The sequence below is a fragment of the Chroicocephalus ridibundus genome, chromosome 20, assembly GCF_963924245.1.
Source record: "Chroicocephalus ridibundus chromosome 20, bChrRid1.1, whole genome shotgun sequence".
NCBI classification, from domain to species: Eukaryota; Metazoa; Chordata; class Aves; order Charadriiformes; family Laridae; genus Chroicocephalus; species Chroicocephalus ridibundus.
The window spans coordinates 5,748,698-5,765,617 of NC_086303.1; the positions used below are offsets into that span (position 1 = coordinate 5,748,698).

General features: G+C 53.0%; 3 protein-coding genes across 4 annotated transcripts in view; all 3 read left to right on the plus strand.

Annotated features, from left to right (window-relative positions):
* LOC134525733 (uncharacterized) overlaps positions 1–16,920 on the plus strand; it is an 80,289-nt gene that overhangs the window by 9,051 nt on the left and 54,318 nt on the right. The window contains exons 11-28 of the mRNA XM_063356864.1: positions 222–410; positions 758–937; positions 1,076–1,245; positions 1,441–1,595; positions 2,847–2,956; positions 4,648–4,824; positions 6,334–6,516; positions 7,087–7,275; positions 7,623–7,802; positions 8,272–8,471; positions 8,729–8,889; positions 11,323–11,465; positions 11,954–12,145; positions 12,813–12,912; positions 13,923–14,005; positions 14,421–14,693; positions 14,909–14,968; positions 15,087–15,215. Of these exons, the coding sequence (XP_063212934.1) occupies positions 222–410; positions 758–937; positions 1,076–1,245; positions 1,441–1,595; positions 2,847–2,956; positions 4,648–4,824; positions 6,334–6,516; positions 7,087–7,275; positions 7,623–7,802; positions 8,272–8,471; positions 8,729–8,889; positions 11,323–11,465; positions 11,954–12,145; positions 12,813–12,912; positions 13,923–14,005; positions 14,421–14,693; positions 14,909–14,968; positions 15,087–15,215 (2,874 nt within the window). The remainder of the gene's footprint in view (positions 1–221; positions 411–757; positions 938–1,075; positions 1,246–1,440; positions 1,596–2,846; positions 2,957–4,647; positions 4,825–6,333; positions 6,517–7,086; positions 7,276–7,622; positions 7,803–8,271; positions 8,472–8,728; positions 8,890–11,322; positions 11,466–11,953; positions 12,146–12,812; positions 12,913–13,922; positions 14,006–14,420; positions 14,694–14,908; positions 14,969–15,086; positions 15,216–16,920) is intronic.
* Positions 2,731–9,743, plus strand: LOC134525752 (complement receptor type 2-like). Of its 2 annotated transcripts, none has more exons than XM_063356930.1 (8): positions 2,731–2,956; positions 4,648–4,824; positions 5,665–5,844; positions 6,334–6,516; positions 7,087–7,275; positions 7,623–7,802; positions 8,272–8,471; positions 8,729–9,743. In XM_063356930.1, the coding sequence occupies exons 1-8, from the start codon at positions 2,857–2,859 to the stop codon at positions 8,891–8,893; spliced, it is 1,374 nt and encodes a 457-aa protein (XP_063213000.1). In that variant the 5' UTR covers positions 2,731–2,856; the 3' UTR covers positions 8,894–9,743. The 2 variants fall into 2 exon arrangements, with proteins under 2 accessions (XP_063213000.1, XP_063213001.1); XM_063356931.1 differs by having other exon boundaries at positions 2,894–2,956; positions 4,568–4,824.
* On the plus strand, positions 10,882–12,927 carry LOC134525754 (complement decay-accelerating factor-like). The gene is made up of 2 exons (XM_063356933.1): positions 10,882–11,465; positions 11,954–12,927. Exons 1-2 carry the CDS (start codon positions 10,991–10,993, stop codon positions 12,202–12,204), a joined length of 726 nt encoding a protein of 241 aa, XP_063213003.1. The 5' UTR covers positions 10,882–10,990; the 3' UTR covers positions 12,205–12,927.

Here is a 16,920-nt window from a genome sequence, read left to right on the forward strand (position 1 = left end):
CCTGGAGATGTGACCCAGGTGGGAGCCGAGCGAGGAGTGGGAGCCTTGAGGCGGTGTAAGAGGCTAGAAGCCAGGCAGCAACTTCATGTGGATCTGCCACACTACAAACATGAAGTTAACTCTTGTACTGACTTCCCTCAAGTGATTTTGAGTCTCACCTGAATATGATAATCGGCATTTTTTTATTTATTTTTTTTTAATCAATTCCCTTTATTCCACAGTCTGTGGCCCCCCTCCAAAAATCACCAACGGGCAGAGCTCTGGCCTGGGGCAGGAGCAGTTTCCCTACGGCACCGAAGTGAAGTACAGCTGTGTGGAGGGTCTGTCCCTCATTGGGGACACCTCCATCTACTGCACCTCTGACGACGGGGTGAACCTGACGTGGAGCGGACCGGCCCCGGAGTGCAGGGGTGAGTCGTTTCTCCCCGACGGGCTCAGACTGGAGCCAGGAGCTGGGTACGATGCTGGGACTAAGCCCCAGCCCCGTTACCTGCCCTGGTCCAGGAGCTCCAAACCCAACGCCCAGGCGGCTCCTCCGGCTCCTGTGCGAAGGTCTCAGCACCACGAGCTGCTCAGTAACCCCAGGGACTGGTGGGGTCTCCCTGGGGGCGGCTGCAGGCAGCTGAGGATCAGTTCTCTGGAGTGTAAAAGTGACGCAGAGAGCATGGGGAAGAGCGGCTCTGCGCTGCCTGACCTGGTCCCGCGTTGTCCCCGGGGAAGGGCAGCGGCCAAAGCCCCCCCTGCTCTGTCCCCGCAGTGGTCCGGTGCCCCAAGCCCGCAGTGGAGAGGGCCAGGATGACTCCGCAGAGGCTGACGTTTCCCTACGGGGCAAGCGTGCGGTTCTCCTGTGAGGAAGGCTTCGTGCTGCGCGGCGATGCCGAGAGCCGGTGCCTGGCCGACGGCGCCTGGCACCCACCCCTGCCCTCCTGCCAGCCAGGTGGGTACCGGCCCCTGGCAGGTGCTGGTCTGCACAGGCTGCTCCTTTGAATCCCCAGACGCAGGTGGGATTCGCAGGGAGTTTTCTCCTCCACCTCCTCCCATTACATTATTTTTTTGGCATGCATTTTCCTTTCAGTTCGTTGTCCCCCGCCCTTGATAGAGGAGGACATGACGCTTCGCACTCTTAAATTATGGTACGAGGTGAATGAAACCCTGTCGTTCTACTGCAGACGCAATGGCAATCAACAAGTAAATACACAATCTACCTGCTCAGTTAACGGCACTTGGATACCACCGCCCACGTGTGTAAGTACCACCATCTGCCCAGGCTTTGCCTGTATCTCGCCCCATTTAGAGCTGGAATAGCTCTGGTCTGACCTCAGGTGGCTGCTCCGTTACAGCAGGGCTGGGCGAGGGGCTGCAGCGGGAGGGGGATGCTCTGCACGTAGGTCCCTGCAGCGGAGTCTCATGCCCTCTGCCTTTGTTTGGGTTCTTTTAAAGAAAAAACGGGATACATGTGAGAAGATTCTTCGACGCAGGGAAGCTTTCCAGTGTGGAATTCCTCTGACAGAACTGAAAACCCTGCTGGAAGTCCAGAAACTGTACCTGGAGATCCAGAAACTTGAAAAGGATCTAAGAATCACAGCATATGGCTGACTGTCGTCACTGGTATCATAAGAGCCGTCCTCTTTGTGTGTTGGATAATCATGCTGACTGAGCATTTTTTTATGACTTCTTAATTTGTGCTAATACTTAAGTAGCCAGAACAAAATCTACCAATCAGTCAAGGAACACATTTGGTCATATGGGGAAGTCAGAAAGTGACTTTTTCTGGCTCGTTCTGTTAGAGCTCGCTGGGTTGGGTTTGCCCATCACTTTCTACATTTCAAAGCTTTCCATTTAGATGCGTTTGTTATACTGACAAGTGCGTGGTTAGAAAGGAACCGAGTGGAGAGTAAACTTTTGTCGGAGCCGAGCAGACGCCGTACAGACAGGCACGACCATGGCAAGAGCCACCGACCCACACTTGCCCCACAACTGCTGCACCTCCTTCAGCCGCAATCCAGCACAGCCCATTGCTGCTCTGTTCATTTATCTCGCATTCATTATTGTGAACAAGCACTTAACTGCCTAATTAGCGGTGACCTTCAGATCAGGCGCAATGAAGAAAACTTCAAAGCCTGTCTTCTAGCATAACAAAAAATGCCAGGTTTTCTTCCCAGGCAGGACAGAGGTAGCTGGGGCCACGGCAGTGCCACTCGCTGCATCTTTGTGTGCGCACCAAGAGCGGTTGTTGGGAATAAAAGCGTAAAGGGAGAAGCAGCTGAATTTTTTTTCTGCAATGTCCAGTAAAGGGGAAGCGCTCTGTTAGCACGCATCTTGTGATCGGACCAATACTCCTTCACCACCAGATTACAATAAAGCTGCAATTGCAATGACAGCTGTGTCTGGCTTTTAATAATTCTGTCCTATCTACAGGAAAGGAAAGAGGAGGTGCTTCAGCAATCAGTGCTGGATTAGGCTCGGAGGGCTGCTGTTCCCTGGGCAGAGTGCGGGGGTGTGCGGCAAGGTGAATCCGCACCACCCAGCAGCGGCTCCCTGCGCTTTGGACACGAGGCCAGGGTGCTGCAGAGCCATTCCAGCTCTGAAATACCTTTATTCCCGCTGTCCCCAGCAGGGCGGAAGGCAGAGCAGTGTTCTCTCTCTCCCATGGTACATCCTCCCTGGGGAGCTCAGGGAGGGCAGCCCTCGCCTCGGGCAGGTCAGAAGGGCCGGGGGGTGGCAGTGTCAGCGGGGCTCGTCTGGCCTGTCCCCAACTTCCCACGGCTGCTTCCCCTTCCCCGGCACGCTGCAGCGGGCTCTCAGCAGGGACAGGCTCTCGCCTGCCCACGGCGCTTGCCCGACAGCTCCCGCATCATGCTGGCGTCTCTCCTCCACACCATGCCGGCGTTTCTCCACGGGCTGGGGCAGGTCCTGGCAGTGGTGGTGCTCGTGCTGCAGCCGGCTGGGAGTCTCGGTGAGTGTCACTCCCCTGCTCATTTTCTTTGCTGCTGTGGCTCATCTTTGCTTGCGGATCAAACACGTAAGGATCAGGTTAGGAAAACTCAGTGGGAGCCCTTCCTCTGGCTGCAGCTGCTGCTGATCCCTTTCTGTGCCTGGTGTTCCTGTAAGGACAATCTGAGCTCGGTGGTGCTGCTAATCGCCCGTTTCTCCTCTTCTGCTGCACGTCTAGATACTCGCAAAGAGCCACCCAAAATTCCCAATGCTTCTCAGAAGTCTCACGTTGGGGTACAGACCCCCTGGGAGCGGTGTTAAGTGCGGCTGGCTCGGAGGCTACGTGCTTGTCCCTGGGACAGCCCGGGGCCGGGTCTCTCTGTAGAACTGCTCCTGCTCTGGGGTTCAGAGCTCGTGTCGCAGGCAGTGTGTCACCCTTCGCCTCGACCATCCGTGCGGTAGCTGACAAGTGGCTCCCAGGGTCAGAGGATGTCGCTACGGTCTGGGCTCAAAGATGAGGATGGTGGTGGGATGGGGGGACTCAATTAGACAGGCGATAGCTTTTACTGTTTAATTAAAAGGCTCATAGTTAGCAATTTGAGTGGTATCAGGTTGATACCAAGGTCGATGCTCGAGCGCTGAGGCAGCCTGTAGACATCTCGAAGGTAGCTGGTGCATTCTCACGCATCCCGCAGACTGGCTTCAGGATAGGAGAAGTGGGGATTTGCTGACTAATGTTTCTAGGAAGGGGAATAACTCAGTTTCTGACAGCGAAGTCGAAAGTTCCTTTAAAAATGGGCCTTTTCAGAAACTTCTCCAGCGTGTGCAGCATCCCCAGCCCTCCCTGCAGAGGCATCTGCTGCCCCCCAGCTGCCAGCACCGCCTTTGCAAGGTTTTTTTTAAATTTACTTATTTTTTTTTTAAATTCACGGTGCTTGGTCCATTTTCCAAACATAACCAACAGAGCGCCGATACCTAAGCTGGGGCCTGGGGAAAACACAGAGGTGTTTGGAGATGCTCTTTCCATGGGTATCGGTATTCAAGGAGCATTGCCGGCGCTGCCCCGACACGGTGCAGGTGTGGCGGCGCCTGGGATGCTCTACCAGGCTGTGAACCGGGTATGACACTAACACAGGCACACTGTGGCTTGGTGACCTGCCAGCACCTCTTGTCAGGCGTGAGGGAATGCCGGTTATAGCTGCCTTGGTTTAATGTTCTCTCGTACTATAGTTTGTGACCAGCCCCAAAATATTTCTCATGGGATATACAGTAGCTGGACAAAAAAGTGTCTTGTTGGGACATGAGTGACGTGCGTGTGTGGTAGAGGTTACACACTTGTTGGAGAACCTCTTGTTTGTTGTAAATCTGGAGATGAGGTGCCGGCACCCTGGCGTCACCCCGCTCCTGAGCGCGCAGGGGAGTCGTTCTGCAACCTGCTAGAGCAAGTGCCGTCAGGCGAGGGCAGAGATCGTGTTTGATTGTGTGCGATGGAGAGACCATGTTTGATTGTGTGCAATGGAAACGCTACACGTTGGAGTCTACCGGCGATGACTGCTCAAGCACGCTTGTTTGACCCCTAACCTCTCTGCCTCAGTTGCTGCTTTTGTTAAACTGATTTGTCTTCTCTGACCAGAGGGAGGAGCAGTGACCGCTGGTCACCGTAGCTGTATTCAGTGAGAATAACCCTGAAAAGCCCTGTTTGGTGATCCACAGAGGGTCAGTGTCCTGTCCCAGCCATCGCACATGGGCAGCTGAAACCTGCACAGAACTTCACCTACGGCAGCACGGCCACGCTCAAGTGCGATGCCGGCTACGTCCCCGTGGGTGCCACCACCCTGCAGTGCCTGAGCAATGGCAGATGGCACTCACGGATGCCCACCTGTGTCCTAGGTATGCTCAGATCTCTTTTCTCCGTACCTTGCCTCCCATGTGTAATTGCCTGCTTGTGTTTCACTAAAAGCACGTGCGGTGTTGGCAGGAGAGGGGTTGGAGGACGGGCACCACCGCCAGCTGTGCTGCCTGATGTTTGGCAGCAGGATGCAGGGGAGACCTCATCAGTCTCTACAACGACCTGGGAGGAGGGTTTAGCGCGGGGGGGGGGGGTCAGTCTCTTCTCCCAGGTATCAAGTGATAGAACAAGAGGAAATGGCCTCAAGTTGCACCACGGGAGGTTTAGATTGGATATTAGGAAAAATTTCTTCACCAAAAGGGTTGTCAAGCATTGGAAGAGGCTGCCCAGGGAAGCGGTGGAGTCGCCATCCCTGGAGGTATTTAAAAGGGGTGGAGATGTGGCGCTGATGGACATGATTTAGTGGTAACTTGGCCGTGCTGGGTTCACGGTTGGACTTGATGATCTTAAAGGTCTCTTCCAACCAAAACAATTCTGATTCCCCTCTGCTCTTTCACCGCCCCGGGTATGGTGGCAGGCTGTCCTGCCCTGCTGCAAGGTGCATCCAGCGAGATGCAAAAATGCCCAAGAATAAAGACTCATTAGATTCACCACGTCCCTTGGTGGACTTGTCACCGTTATTTTTTCCCCTTTCAGTTTGCCCCCCTCCCCCACAGCGATGCTGAGGGTCGCTGCTGCCCCTCGCTTCTCTCCGGGGTTTGTGCCCTTGCGCGGGGGCAGGCTGGGCCCCCCCAAAGGCAGGGCTCGACTCCGTGCGCGGCGGGGCTGTGGGGAGACCGCCCAGCTCTCAGGGTCCCTGTTGTCCCCTGCTCTGGCGCCAGGTCGCTGCCCCTACCCTCCTGCCGTCGATTACGCGGACCGAAGCCCTCAGCACACCTTTCCAGTCGGGACAACCGTGACCTACTCCTGCAGATATGGATACACTCTGCTCCCCAACATCTCCCCAGTAACTACTTGCCTTGAAAATTTCACGTGGTCTGTGATCCCAAAGCTTTGCCAGAGTAAGTACGCCATTCCCTTCGCTTTTCCAACAAAGCAGCAATGTAATGATGTGGAAATAACAAAGTTTTCAAGTGATGCTGAGCCATAAAGACTTTATTGAGCCGTGCTTTGGCTTCACTAATAATAATTTTGCTTTTCAAAGGGTAGCGTGGCTGCAAAGAAATAGCTGCAACTCACGCTGATTGTTTAGCTGTTCAAACAAGGATGGAGTGATGCAGCTAGTGACATGCCATCCCTTCAGCACAATTTATAGTTAATCACAGGGCTCAGATCATTCTGCCTTCCAAGAGAAACGGTAGTTATCACATAATTACCGTCCCTGAGCATGCTGGGCCTGGTGAGAGAAGTCTGTCAGCATTAACAGGCCGCCTGGCAGGTTCTCTGGGTCAGCAACCGCCACCATGGGAAAACACCCGCGTGCAAATGTCTCCTGCTCTCCCCTCCCGAGCCAAACCATGGGAGCTCCTTCTGACGCGGGTGTTCCTCAGGGGTGCAGTGTCCCAGCCCGACCATCCTCCACGGGAGGGAGACCAGCCCCAGGAAAGCCGAATACACCGTTGGGCACCAGGTGGAATTTCAGTGCGACCCCACGTACGTGCTGAGGGGCAGCCAGAGGATCCAGTGCTCGGCCGACGGGATGTGGAGACCCCCGGTGCCGTACTGCGACAAGGGTGAGCGCGGATGTGGGCAGCGCGGCGGGTGCCGGGAGTCGCATCTCTGCAGCGGGTAGGAACAGCAGGGAGAAAATCACGTAACCTGAGCATCAATTCTCGGAGAAGGCGGTGTTGGGAGAAGGGGTCCAAGTCCACAGCATTACATGGCTTTAAGGTTTTCATCTTTTGTCAAAACTGTAATTGATTAAATGTTTTGCGTAAAGGGACTCGCAGCCATTTCTTAGAGACTGTTCAAGGGGTTTATGACACTTGCAATTCCCTGACCCTGCTGATGAGCAGGATAATTTTTCATGGAAAAGGGATGGGGGCAAGGGAAGGTTGGCTGAAGGAGGGGGGACGGAGCCCACGCTGAGGTCCTGGGGCCGTGCCGTGCGGGGGTGGTCAGTAGCTGGGTCAGTCTGGGAACGCTGGCAGAGCCAGGGCCAAACCTAGCGAGGAGGACTTTGAGGAGAGCAGCCCTAAGTATGAGCATCGGGAACCGGCTTCTCCTGCTGCTTCCCTGCACTGCTCTGTCTCCCTGCACGAATGAAGAAAATCATCATTTTTCCTTTCTCTATTCTCTCGTAGTTTGTGGCCCCCCTCCAAAAATCACCAACGGGCAGCACACTGGCTTGAGAACGGAGCAGTTTCCCTACGGCACCGAAGTGAAGTACAGCTGTGTGGAGGGTCTGTCCCTCGTTGGGGACGAGTCCGTCTACTGCACCTCTGACGACGGGGTGAACCTGACGTGGAGCGGACCAGCCCCGGAGTGCAGGCGTGAGTCCTTTCTCCCCAACGGGCTCAGACTGGAGCCAGGAGCTGGGTACGATGCTGGGGCTAAGCCCCAGCCCCGTTACCTGCCCTGGTCCAGGAGCTCCAAACCCAATGCCCAGGCGGCTCCTCCGGCTCCTGCGCGAAGGTCTCAGCACCACGAGCTGCTCAGTAACCCCAGGGACTGGTGGGGTCTCCCTGGGGGCGGCTGCAGGCAGCTGAGGATCAGTTCTCTGGAGTGTAAAAGTGACGCAGAGAGCATGGGGAAGAGCGGCTCTGCGCCGCCTGACCTGGTCCCGCGTTGTCCCCGGGGAAGGGCAGCGGCCAAAGCCCCCCCTGCTCTGTCCCCGCAGTGGTCCGGTGCCCCAAGCCCGCAGTGGAGAGGGCCAGGATGACTCCGCAGAGGCTGACGTTTCCCTACGGGGCAGGCGTGCGGTTCTCCTGTGAGGAAGGCTTCGTGCTGCGCGGCGATGCCGAGAGCCGGTGCCTGGCCGACGGCGCCTGGCACCCGCCCCTGCCCTCCTGCCAGCCAGGTGGGTACCGGCCGGGGGCGCGTGTTGCGCATCTGTGTCTGCCCTCGGGGCCCCCCCTACTGCCTTCCCTCTTTGCAGAAGAAACAGCTGACGTTTACCAGGCAATAGCTGCGTTTTCCTTGGCAGTCTTGTATAAAGCAGGCGCTGAGACAGGGCAGGAGACACCATCGTTACTGATTTTCTCCTCAGTGCACATTCGTACTGACAAACGTCGATCTGCAGACTCCCGCGTAGGGATGCTTGGGTTGAGACACTGACAGAAAACAGCAAACGTGTAACATCTCCCAGGGGCTGTTCTGACCTTCACCCTTCCCTCTCGAAGGGCCTGGGGAAGTAACTGTGCTTTAAGGCTTGGTTTCACAGTTCCACAGATTTAAGGTCACCTGCACTGGCTCAGTCTTCACAGATTTCTGTTTTTTTCTACTTCAGCTCTTGCTGAGCCGCCTCTTGCTGTGGGTTTTCCTTTCAGTTCTGTGTCCACAACCACAAGTGGCCAAGGGAAGGCTGAAAAGCACTTCGGAAGTTAAAACGTGGTACCAAACAAATGCGACTGTCACTTTTGAATGCCTTGATGGATACTACTTTCCAGAGGATGCAGTCACGGCTTCAGAAGATTCTTGGACGGCCACGTGCTTGCCTGATGGCAGCTGGACACCGCTGCCCAAGTGTGTAAGTACCGTAGTCTGGCTGAGTCCCTGGGTGGATGCTGCCTGGCATCTAATATGATAAATATCCGCTTGAACGTCTTAAAAGCTTTTGCTTTACGGTGCCAGTGGGGGATGCAGACTGCGCCGGGGCAGAGCGTGGCAAACGGGACAGACATTCGGGCCCAGAGCGGGGCCGTGGGTGGCTCTCCATCTGCTGCACTGCAACATTGCATGCTTTTTTCCCGGGGTTTGTTTGTTTTGTTTTACTTTACTTTTTAGCAGACAAAAGAAGATGATGCTGATGTATGTGAAGAGGTTCATCACATCAGAGCGGTCTTTGAATGCGGTGTGCCTACAGCAGAACTGAAAACTCTATTGGAAATACAAAAACTGTTTCTGGAGATTAAAAAACTAGAGCTGGAACTAGAAAACTTGAACAAGTGAGTCCTGTAATGCACTGTAATGATCACCTTTCCTTTGGTGACCACACGGTTTCTGTAGTGACAATGTCTATACGAAGGCTCTCGGTGACACTATCGTTCATGCTTGCATGCGTATAGCCAGAGGAATAATAACCGGTTCATGGGAGACTGCTTTTTCCACACTAGATGCTAGAGCGTAGAGAGATTTTAGCTCTTGTCCTTAAATCTGACAAGCTCGATTCCATATTTAGCAAACGTGTTTTTTCACAGTTTATTTTAGGAAGCATAGTAAGAAATTAAATTGAGCTCCTTCAAGTCACTGAAGAAACTGCGCTAAGCTGAGAGAAGGGGGACTGAGGTCCAGGGAAGTAAAGTTCTAGCGGAGATGAGTTCCTGGGGCTCTAAAGGTGCTTTTGCCGCGATCTTTTGGCCGGTGGTTTGGGCAACAACAGATCCCCTGCCCGTGCCGTACCGAACTCAGGCTGTCACAGCATTAGCGAGCTGCTTCTGTCCAGAAATAGCAGTGAAGTGAGCGTTTAACTACCTGATTTTCTGTTAATCTAGCTCGTGATTTCTATTCCTCAAGTTAAGGGCAGTTACATATAAGAAGCGCGTTTGCAAAGGCTTCTATTCTCTTATCCCTGGATTTAAAGCAGGCAACAGGTTTCTGGCCCAGGACTGTACTCGACAGAGGTCTGCGGGGTGTCATCTTCCATGTCCCTATTTCTGGCAAGCAAAGGCTAAGAATAGACGTTGTAATTTTAAGGGTAGAGAATCGAAGTGCTCTTACTACTCGACCAGCGGTGATCAGAGCTCTGCGATGCAGCAATTACCCCTTCCCTTCAGGATTACAATAAAGATGCAGGTGTAACCATGGGTGTCTTGTAGTCTGTCACTGACTTACAGTGGTCCCACGGTGGCTCTGACAGAGAGCCCTGGCAGGTCCTCGGGGTTCTTGGGAGCCGCAGCCAGCACAGCAGCGCGCTGCTGGGTGGGAGCAGGGGGAGCACTCATCTGCAGTTTGCAGCGGTATATCATTGCCAGATGCGGGCTTTTGTGAGCTATTAGAGTTGCTTAAAACGTTACTAGAGCCTAAGGCACAAAAGGCAGGGAGGAGGTGGTGTCTCACATCTTCAGGCAGAGAGATGCTCGTGATAATGCATCCTGTGCTTCACCACGTCGCGGTGAGCTCCGCAAGGAGAGGCATTCTCGGAGGCACTGCGGTTCTCCCTGTGCCGCAGGGAGAGCAGGACTGCACCCTCCTGGTGGGACACCTCGCGCCCCTCCGCGTTGAGCTCCCCTGGGACTGCAAACACAACGTGTCTTATCTCCCCGTGCAAGGCTCGAAACCCATAAGCATGAATAAGAACTGGGTGTTACGTCCCACACGTGTCTCAGGGTGCGTTTGAGTCGTCGTGACTGATGTCAGACGGGATATTTCAGAGTGTTAGTCAGTGCACAGATGCATTCGCGCACACCCATTCCTAACTACAAATGACTCAGGCGAGCAAGAAAAAAAATTAACAAACAAAAAGGATAATGCTTTTTTTTTTTTTTTTTTCCCGTTAACTGTGTTTATGGAAGATCAGTGCTGCGTTACCTGCCAGCAAATGACTAAGTAGGCATTTTCCTACCCTGGATGCAGCCTGGGGCTGTGGGGGGGTCTCTTCTGCTCTGGTAGCATCTGCGTTTGATAAAGCCGCGCTGGTCAGCACTCACCGCCAGTCACAGGTCAAACAAGAGGGTTGTGTTATTTCCCCATCCCTTATGGTGGGGCAGGAGGACTGGGAGGCTTTACCCGAGGCTGTGGATGACAGTTGTCCCCACCCCTGGCCGCTCTCCATGTCCCTGCTGGAGGGTTTAGCTCCATGGGTGTTCTGGAAAGGTTTACACTGCTCCAGAGGCTTGTAAGAGTCTGCTGCGCTGCATCTCCTCCCAGCTCCAGAAACAGCCCCTTGGAGCCGACGGTGCTCGACAGCGGAGCACGGGAATTGCTGCGATGAGGTCTGGAGAAGCAGGGCAGGGGAAGCACCCAGGCACCCTGAGCTGGGGGGCACCCCCTGTGGCACAGGGGTCTGGCCACCGCACGCTGCTCCTGGCCCTGCTGGGGCTCCTAGGCATGCCTGTGACTCGCGGTGAGTATGGGGATGCGGGATGCGTGGGGAGGACCAGCGAGACCTGCCTAGGTCCCACCTTGCTGCTCAGGCGCTGGGGAGGGTGGTGCCACCACCCCCCCAAACCTGGGGACCCAGTGCTTGATGCTCTCAGGGATGCTGTCATGGATGCAGCCCCGCCTGGCGCCTTTGCCTGGAGGGGAAGCCTGGGCGAGCCCAGCCGCGCTCCTGGGATGCTCACTGGGGCTGGGGAAGGGGCCAGGGCACGGGGTCCTCACCCAAGGAGGTCTCCTGCCGCAGGTGACTGTGGGCCCCCACCTCGCATGACCCACTCCAGACCGTCCAGCGACAGCAGCTTCCCCGTTGGATCCAGGGTGACGTACACATGCATCGAAGGCGCCGTCAAAATCCCTGGGAGGTCGGACACGGTGGAGTGCCTGCCCGGCGAGCGCTGGTCAAAGCTGCCCGAGCCCTGCGGCCGTAAATACCTCTTTTCTCTGAAACACGGCTCCATTACCCCTCTCTCTCGCTTGACTTAAAACTTCTGCCCCTTGCGGCGGCTGCTCTGCCGTGGCATCACCCCTCCCGGCCAGGTCCAGACCCCCTTCCCTTGGCTGCCGCTGGTCAGAGCTGCTGATGGCGCAGGATCCGTGCTTGTCGTCGAGGGGATCAGTCGGACGGTGGCTGGAGCTCAGGATGCTCGTGCATCTCCCGAGCCCCGGCTGCACGTGCATGAGAATTCTTATTTCCCACTAACAGCTTTGCCCGTGCATTTAACGCACCTCCATCTCCATTTTCCAAAAGATGCATTCAGCGGGGCAGCAGCCTGGTACGAACACAGAATTCACCCGCGATGAACGCGAGGAGCTTTCCAAAAGCTCTGTATGAGGCCATTTCTGTAACTCCAATGTTTATTTTGCGTGCCTCTGGCGGGCGGCTCTTTCAGGCCCGCTTTCCTTGACTGCCAGGGAGCTGCGCTGCCCCGACAAGGCTGCGGTTTGCTGCCCTGACCAAGGAGGACGAGAGGATTAATTTCTTTCCCGTTGGGACCAACGTCAGCTACGTCTGCCGCCCCGGCTACGAGAACACCTCGGAAAGTTCCCCCACCAGCACTTGCCTTGAAAACCTGACGTGGTCGGAAGCTGCGGAGCTGTGCCGGAGTGAGTGTCTCCTTCCCCTTGTCCAAAAGCAGCCGTGGAGTTGGGAGCAGGTCAGGTAGCTAAAATGCAGCTGGGTCGTTATCACCCCAACAGCTACATGCTTAATACAAAATTAGGTGGATATTCCTCGACATTAATACTTAGTAGGTATTACCACAACAACTAATACTTAGCAGGACTATCAATAGTTTTGTTTTTTTTAATTTTCCTGCTGGGATGAACAGATCTGTTTTGATTTTCATGTTAGTAAATATGTTCACAAAAGGACACTGCCTCTGCACAGGACAAACGCCAATTTGCAATTCTAGCCAGCTTCAAAATGAAGACAAAACACATTTCTTGGGGGAATCCATGTAATATTAAGACTGATGAGGTGGCAGCAATACATTTGTCACAGACGAGTAGCTTCCTGCCAGTCCATTGAGATGGAAACGCCTCTGCACGGCCTCTCCCCTGCCCTCCTGCGAGATGCTCCCGGCTGCCAGTGCGGAGCCCTTACGGGGATCCACGCAGCTGGTTCTGGCTCCTGCCAGCCCGGCTGTGACTCCTGGGAAGTAAAATGCTTTGGTCCCTTTGGGTATAACCCTCTAAGCCTGTCCCTTAGTTCTCCTTTTTGATGTCTCCATCGCCGTGTGTCACCGCTAACGCTGGCCTCGCTCCCCGGCAGGGAGGTCCTGCGGCGAGCCGGGAGCGCTGCCCGGGGGCAGGACGCTGGTGCTCACCGACCTCCAGTTCGGCGCAAGAGTGATGGTGTTCTGCAAGGACGGGTGAGTCGCGGGGCAGTGCCCGAGCTCCGGTGCCGGTGCTGGGACACAAACTCCGGTCCAGTGCAATCAACTTGTGGACATGGGCTGGGCTGCGATTTCACTGCTCCTGTGGTGTGGCTCCGAGTGCAGAGCGTGAGGCTGCTTTTCCACTTGAATTACAGCTTTGGGCCGGGAAGGAATAAGACACAGCTGGAGGGAAGGGCCCCGGGGCCTGTGTTTACGGCTGCCTTTTCCTCCAAGTGTCATCCAGAGGAAATTTAACTGCCCCAGGTTATCTATCCCATGGCTGGCTGGACCACTGGTTTATAACTATAGACTTCAAAGCAGGTTACTTAAAATATTTCAAATTAACCTGTTTGAGAGAAACTGAATACAATATGTTTGAATTTTAAAAATCTATGATGTTCTGCTAGAAAACTGCAACGAAGCACACTTGGCATCGGGCAGTGAGCTGACTCACGCTTTCTGCCTGCTTTCAATCAGGGCACATACGCAGCGGACTGACTTGCAAACTGAAGCTCTTAGGGCCGCAGCCAGCATTCCTCCCTCCCCAGCAGGGGCTGGCTGGCATCAGCGGGCTCCTTCTGCCAGTCTTTGCAGCTGCTTCAAATGAAACAGAAGGGTTTTTCCTCCAGATACTCCCTTAGGATGGACTTTGGGGAAATGACAGCAATGTCCCACCCTTCTGGGGTTCAGCTAATCTCTGGAAATACACATCAGGGCGGAGGGATAATGTTATCCATCTAATCAAGATCACATAGTATCAATCATGTCCAAGTGATGAATTTTTTTGAGCAGGAGGATATAATTCAGAGATTGATGAAGGTGTCGGTGCTGTCAGCACAAGATGTATTAGCTTCCAGTAAGCTGATCCAAATGGTGCTTTAATGAAATGTAGATCCCTGTTGCCCCTCACTGTCCGTGCTGTACGTACAGGATAAATTTGAATATTTGTTCTTAGTTTCTGGACAGTTACACAAATTTTTCTTTTCTTGTGTATTTTCACTTAGGTACAAATTAAACGGGAGACATTTCATCTACTGCCAGCTTAAAGGAAACGATGTTGAATGGAGTAAACTTCCAACTTGCGAATGTGAGATTAATCCAACCTTACTTTTGACTTCACTCCAATAGATCCTGCATCCTAAGGTCTAGTCCTCATGCACTGCTCTTGTTAATTTTATGTGGCGGATCTGTCACCAACACCGCAGCTGAGAAACACCCATTTTGCTGCTGACACTGTATTTCAGCAGTTTTGTTCCCACAAGGTCAACGTATTTTCTCATGACCTAAGGTAGGGGTGAAGCGGATGGGATGAGATTTCCAGGAATCACAAGCCAGGGCATGGCAAGTTGCCTGTTTATTTTTGTGAGCCTTGGAGTGAGAGGGAGAAAGCCAGGAGACAACAGAAAGTCGTCAGAAACAAAAGGGAGGTGGTGGAGACAGAAGGCTGTGCTAGTCGCCCAGCTCCAGTTGTCCAAAAAGTCCATTCTCTTCAAGAACCTTAGGTGGACTTAAGAAACATTTTGCTTTTTCATTATTACTGAAGTTTTTCGTAATGCTCGTGTTGACCTTCTTTCCTGCAGTAATTACCTGCTCTTCACCTCCTCAAATTAGCAACGGAAAGCATGATGGCGAAGGTGTGGAAAGATTTGTGTATAACTCCACCGTGACTTACCGCTGCGACTCCGGCTTTCATCTCGTTGGAAATGCCAGCATCCGCTGTACCAGTAGGGATAAAACAAACGGCGTCTGGAGCGGAGCTGCGCCTGAATGCAAAGGTGCTTTCATTTGAGTTTAGTATTTATGGCGAGGTCGGTGTTTAGCATGCACCAGCTTAACAGACTGCGATTGCTTAGTACAGGACACGTCAGGCGTTACGTCATATTGCAATTTTAAAGAGCAAAAATGCAGTGCTGCTAAAGCGAGTAAGGAACGAAGGGGCCGCGCAAGAAAGGCGCAGTGCTCCTAGAAATACTTGCTCTTTATGCCCTAGAGAAAAGAGCAGCTCTCAAACTTGAAGCAAAAGAAATGGAAAGGAGTCCTCCTCCCCAAAGTGAGTTGAAATGATTGCACGCTAAGTCTCACCTTCCCCAACTTAATTTGCTCCTTTATCACATTTCTGTGAAAAAGCCATTCAATGAACTTCACACCGTGATTTTCTTTCTTTTCAGATTCCCGTGGAAATGCCGTCCAAGTGTCTAAGAAGGCTTCCAAGTGGGAAATGAAGCTCAACCTTTATAAAAAGTCACTCCAAAATACCATCTCCTTCTCCCATTCTTCTTCTTTCTCCAGGACACCAGGTCAGTCCTGGAGGCCCATTTGGAGTTCAGGGGAATTCATCAATGGGACTCCCTGGTTACTCCCAGTCCCATATACCTGGAGCTTTCATTTTTTCACACGTTTCTCTTCAGTGTCACGGGGCTGTGCTACCTCAGCGTTCAGATTTGTTGTACCTTTGTACAAAACCCAAAACTACTATTCTCCTGGGATCGGCCAAGGATCCTCCAAAGCGTGTCCTCCAAAGTACATGGGGATCTCTGGCATCCTCCCCCAAGCTGGCTGCTTTGAAAACTTAAAATGGTCTAAAGTTGCATCATTTTGTGGAAGTGAGTGATTTTTTTTGGTCATGTTCTTTTCTTCTATAAGTTTCCTCTGTATAACTTATGTTTTCCACTGGTTGGGCATTTGGTTCAAAGCTCAAGTTTTACTGCACTGACCATCTCCTCTTATAAAAGCTTATCTTTGTATGACATGTATTTTCGTTTATCAGTTGTTTCCTTGCCCTCATCTTATTACAGCTTTCATTTAACTAATTTTTTGCCACACTGAAAAGCAAGAGATACCTTTATACCACGTAGCCTTAAGAGGGAGGGCTTTTGTCCTTGTTCCGACGGCAAGACGCAACACACTAATGCTAACCTTGTTCCACCAGCGAGGTCGTGGGCAGCCAGGAGAAGCCGAACATGGCAGAAATGCTGCTACAACAGGTTCCCCATGCGCTGCAAAGGATTATTTTACCCGTAAGAAGGGTGAGTGTCAGTTGTGCTGGAAACAGCCTCTGGATGCAACCTGGTCTAGTGGGAGGTGTCCCTGCCCATGGCAGGGAGGGTTGGAACTGGATGGTCTTTAAGTTCCCTCCCGACCTAAACCATTCTATGATTCTATAAGCGTGTTATTGTAAGTAATGAAGACAAAACACCCACTGGAGGGTCTCACCACCCAACTGGAGGCTGGATGAAAAGCATTTCGCTGGTGTCGGGATCAAGCTGGGCTTGCCCATCCCTGAGCTGCGTCTCTTGGGTCAAAACCAGAAAATCTGCCACCCCTGTTGTGATGGACTTTGTGTGTGAACCCGTACAGCCCGGGGCTGTTCCAGGAATGAGATGAGGCTGGTGCTTAAGGCCAGGTCCAGAAATGTCCCTGTGGAGGTGCAGCGTGGCCAGGAGGGATTTTTCCCATTTCTGCATCATTTCTCAAAGGTGGGGTTTGTTCCAACCCGTCACCATCGGCTGACGGCCGGGACCGAAACGCCAAGGTGTTTGTCTGGACTGATAAACAAGGGTTTAAAGAATCCCACTTGCAGGGTTAACGGCAGGGTAACCGGGCTGCATGGTTGGCCGCTTGTGGAAGCGTGTGTAGGAAAGACGTTGCGGTGGTATCGGTGTAGGAAAAGGGCTACAAGCAGGGCTTTGCAGGCCTTAAAGGAGATGAAATTTCTTGATGTTGGGCCCTAGGTAGGACGAAATGAAGGCTAGAAGCATCCCGGATCATACAATGTGGAAGGAAGTGAGAAAACTTTGTCCTTTTTTTTTTTTTTTTTTTTTTTTTGCCTAAAAGTTTCTACTTTGTTATGTAACTTCAGAACGACGTTTGATTTAAAAATCCCTTCCTGTTGGTTTTTCTTTTTTTTACTATTTTGTCATTTTTGGCGCCTCTTCAGGAGATCGTGTCAAAGCAGCAGCTTGACACACGATCTAACGCCTGAGAAACGCCGCTTTGCGTCGT

Bases quoted from the DNA above. Each gene is read 5' to 3' on its own strand.
- LOC134525752 (XM_063356930.1), top strand. From the start codon at position 2,857: ATGCTGGCGTCTCTCCTCCACACCATGCCGGCGTTTCTCCACGGGCTG. The intron at 4,825-5,664 runs GTATGCTCAGAT...CTCTGGCGCCAG, and splicing joins GATGCCCACCTGTGTCCTAG to GTCGCTGCCCCTACCCTCCT. The intron at 7,276-7,622 runs GTGAGTCCTTTC...CTGTCCCCGCAG, and splicing joins ACCAGCCCCGGAGTGCAGGC to TGGTCCGGTGCCCCAAGCCC.
- LOC134525754 (XM_063356933.1), top strand. From the start codon at position 10,991: ATGCCTGTGACTCGCGGTGAGTATGGGGATGCGGGATGCGTGGGGAGG. The intron at 11,466-11,953 runs GTAAATACCTCT...CTTGACTGCCAG, and splicing joins GCTGCCCGAGCCCTGCGGCC to GGAGCTGCGCTGCCCCGACA.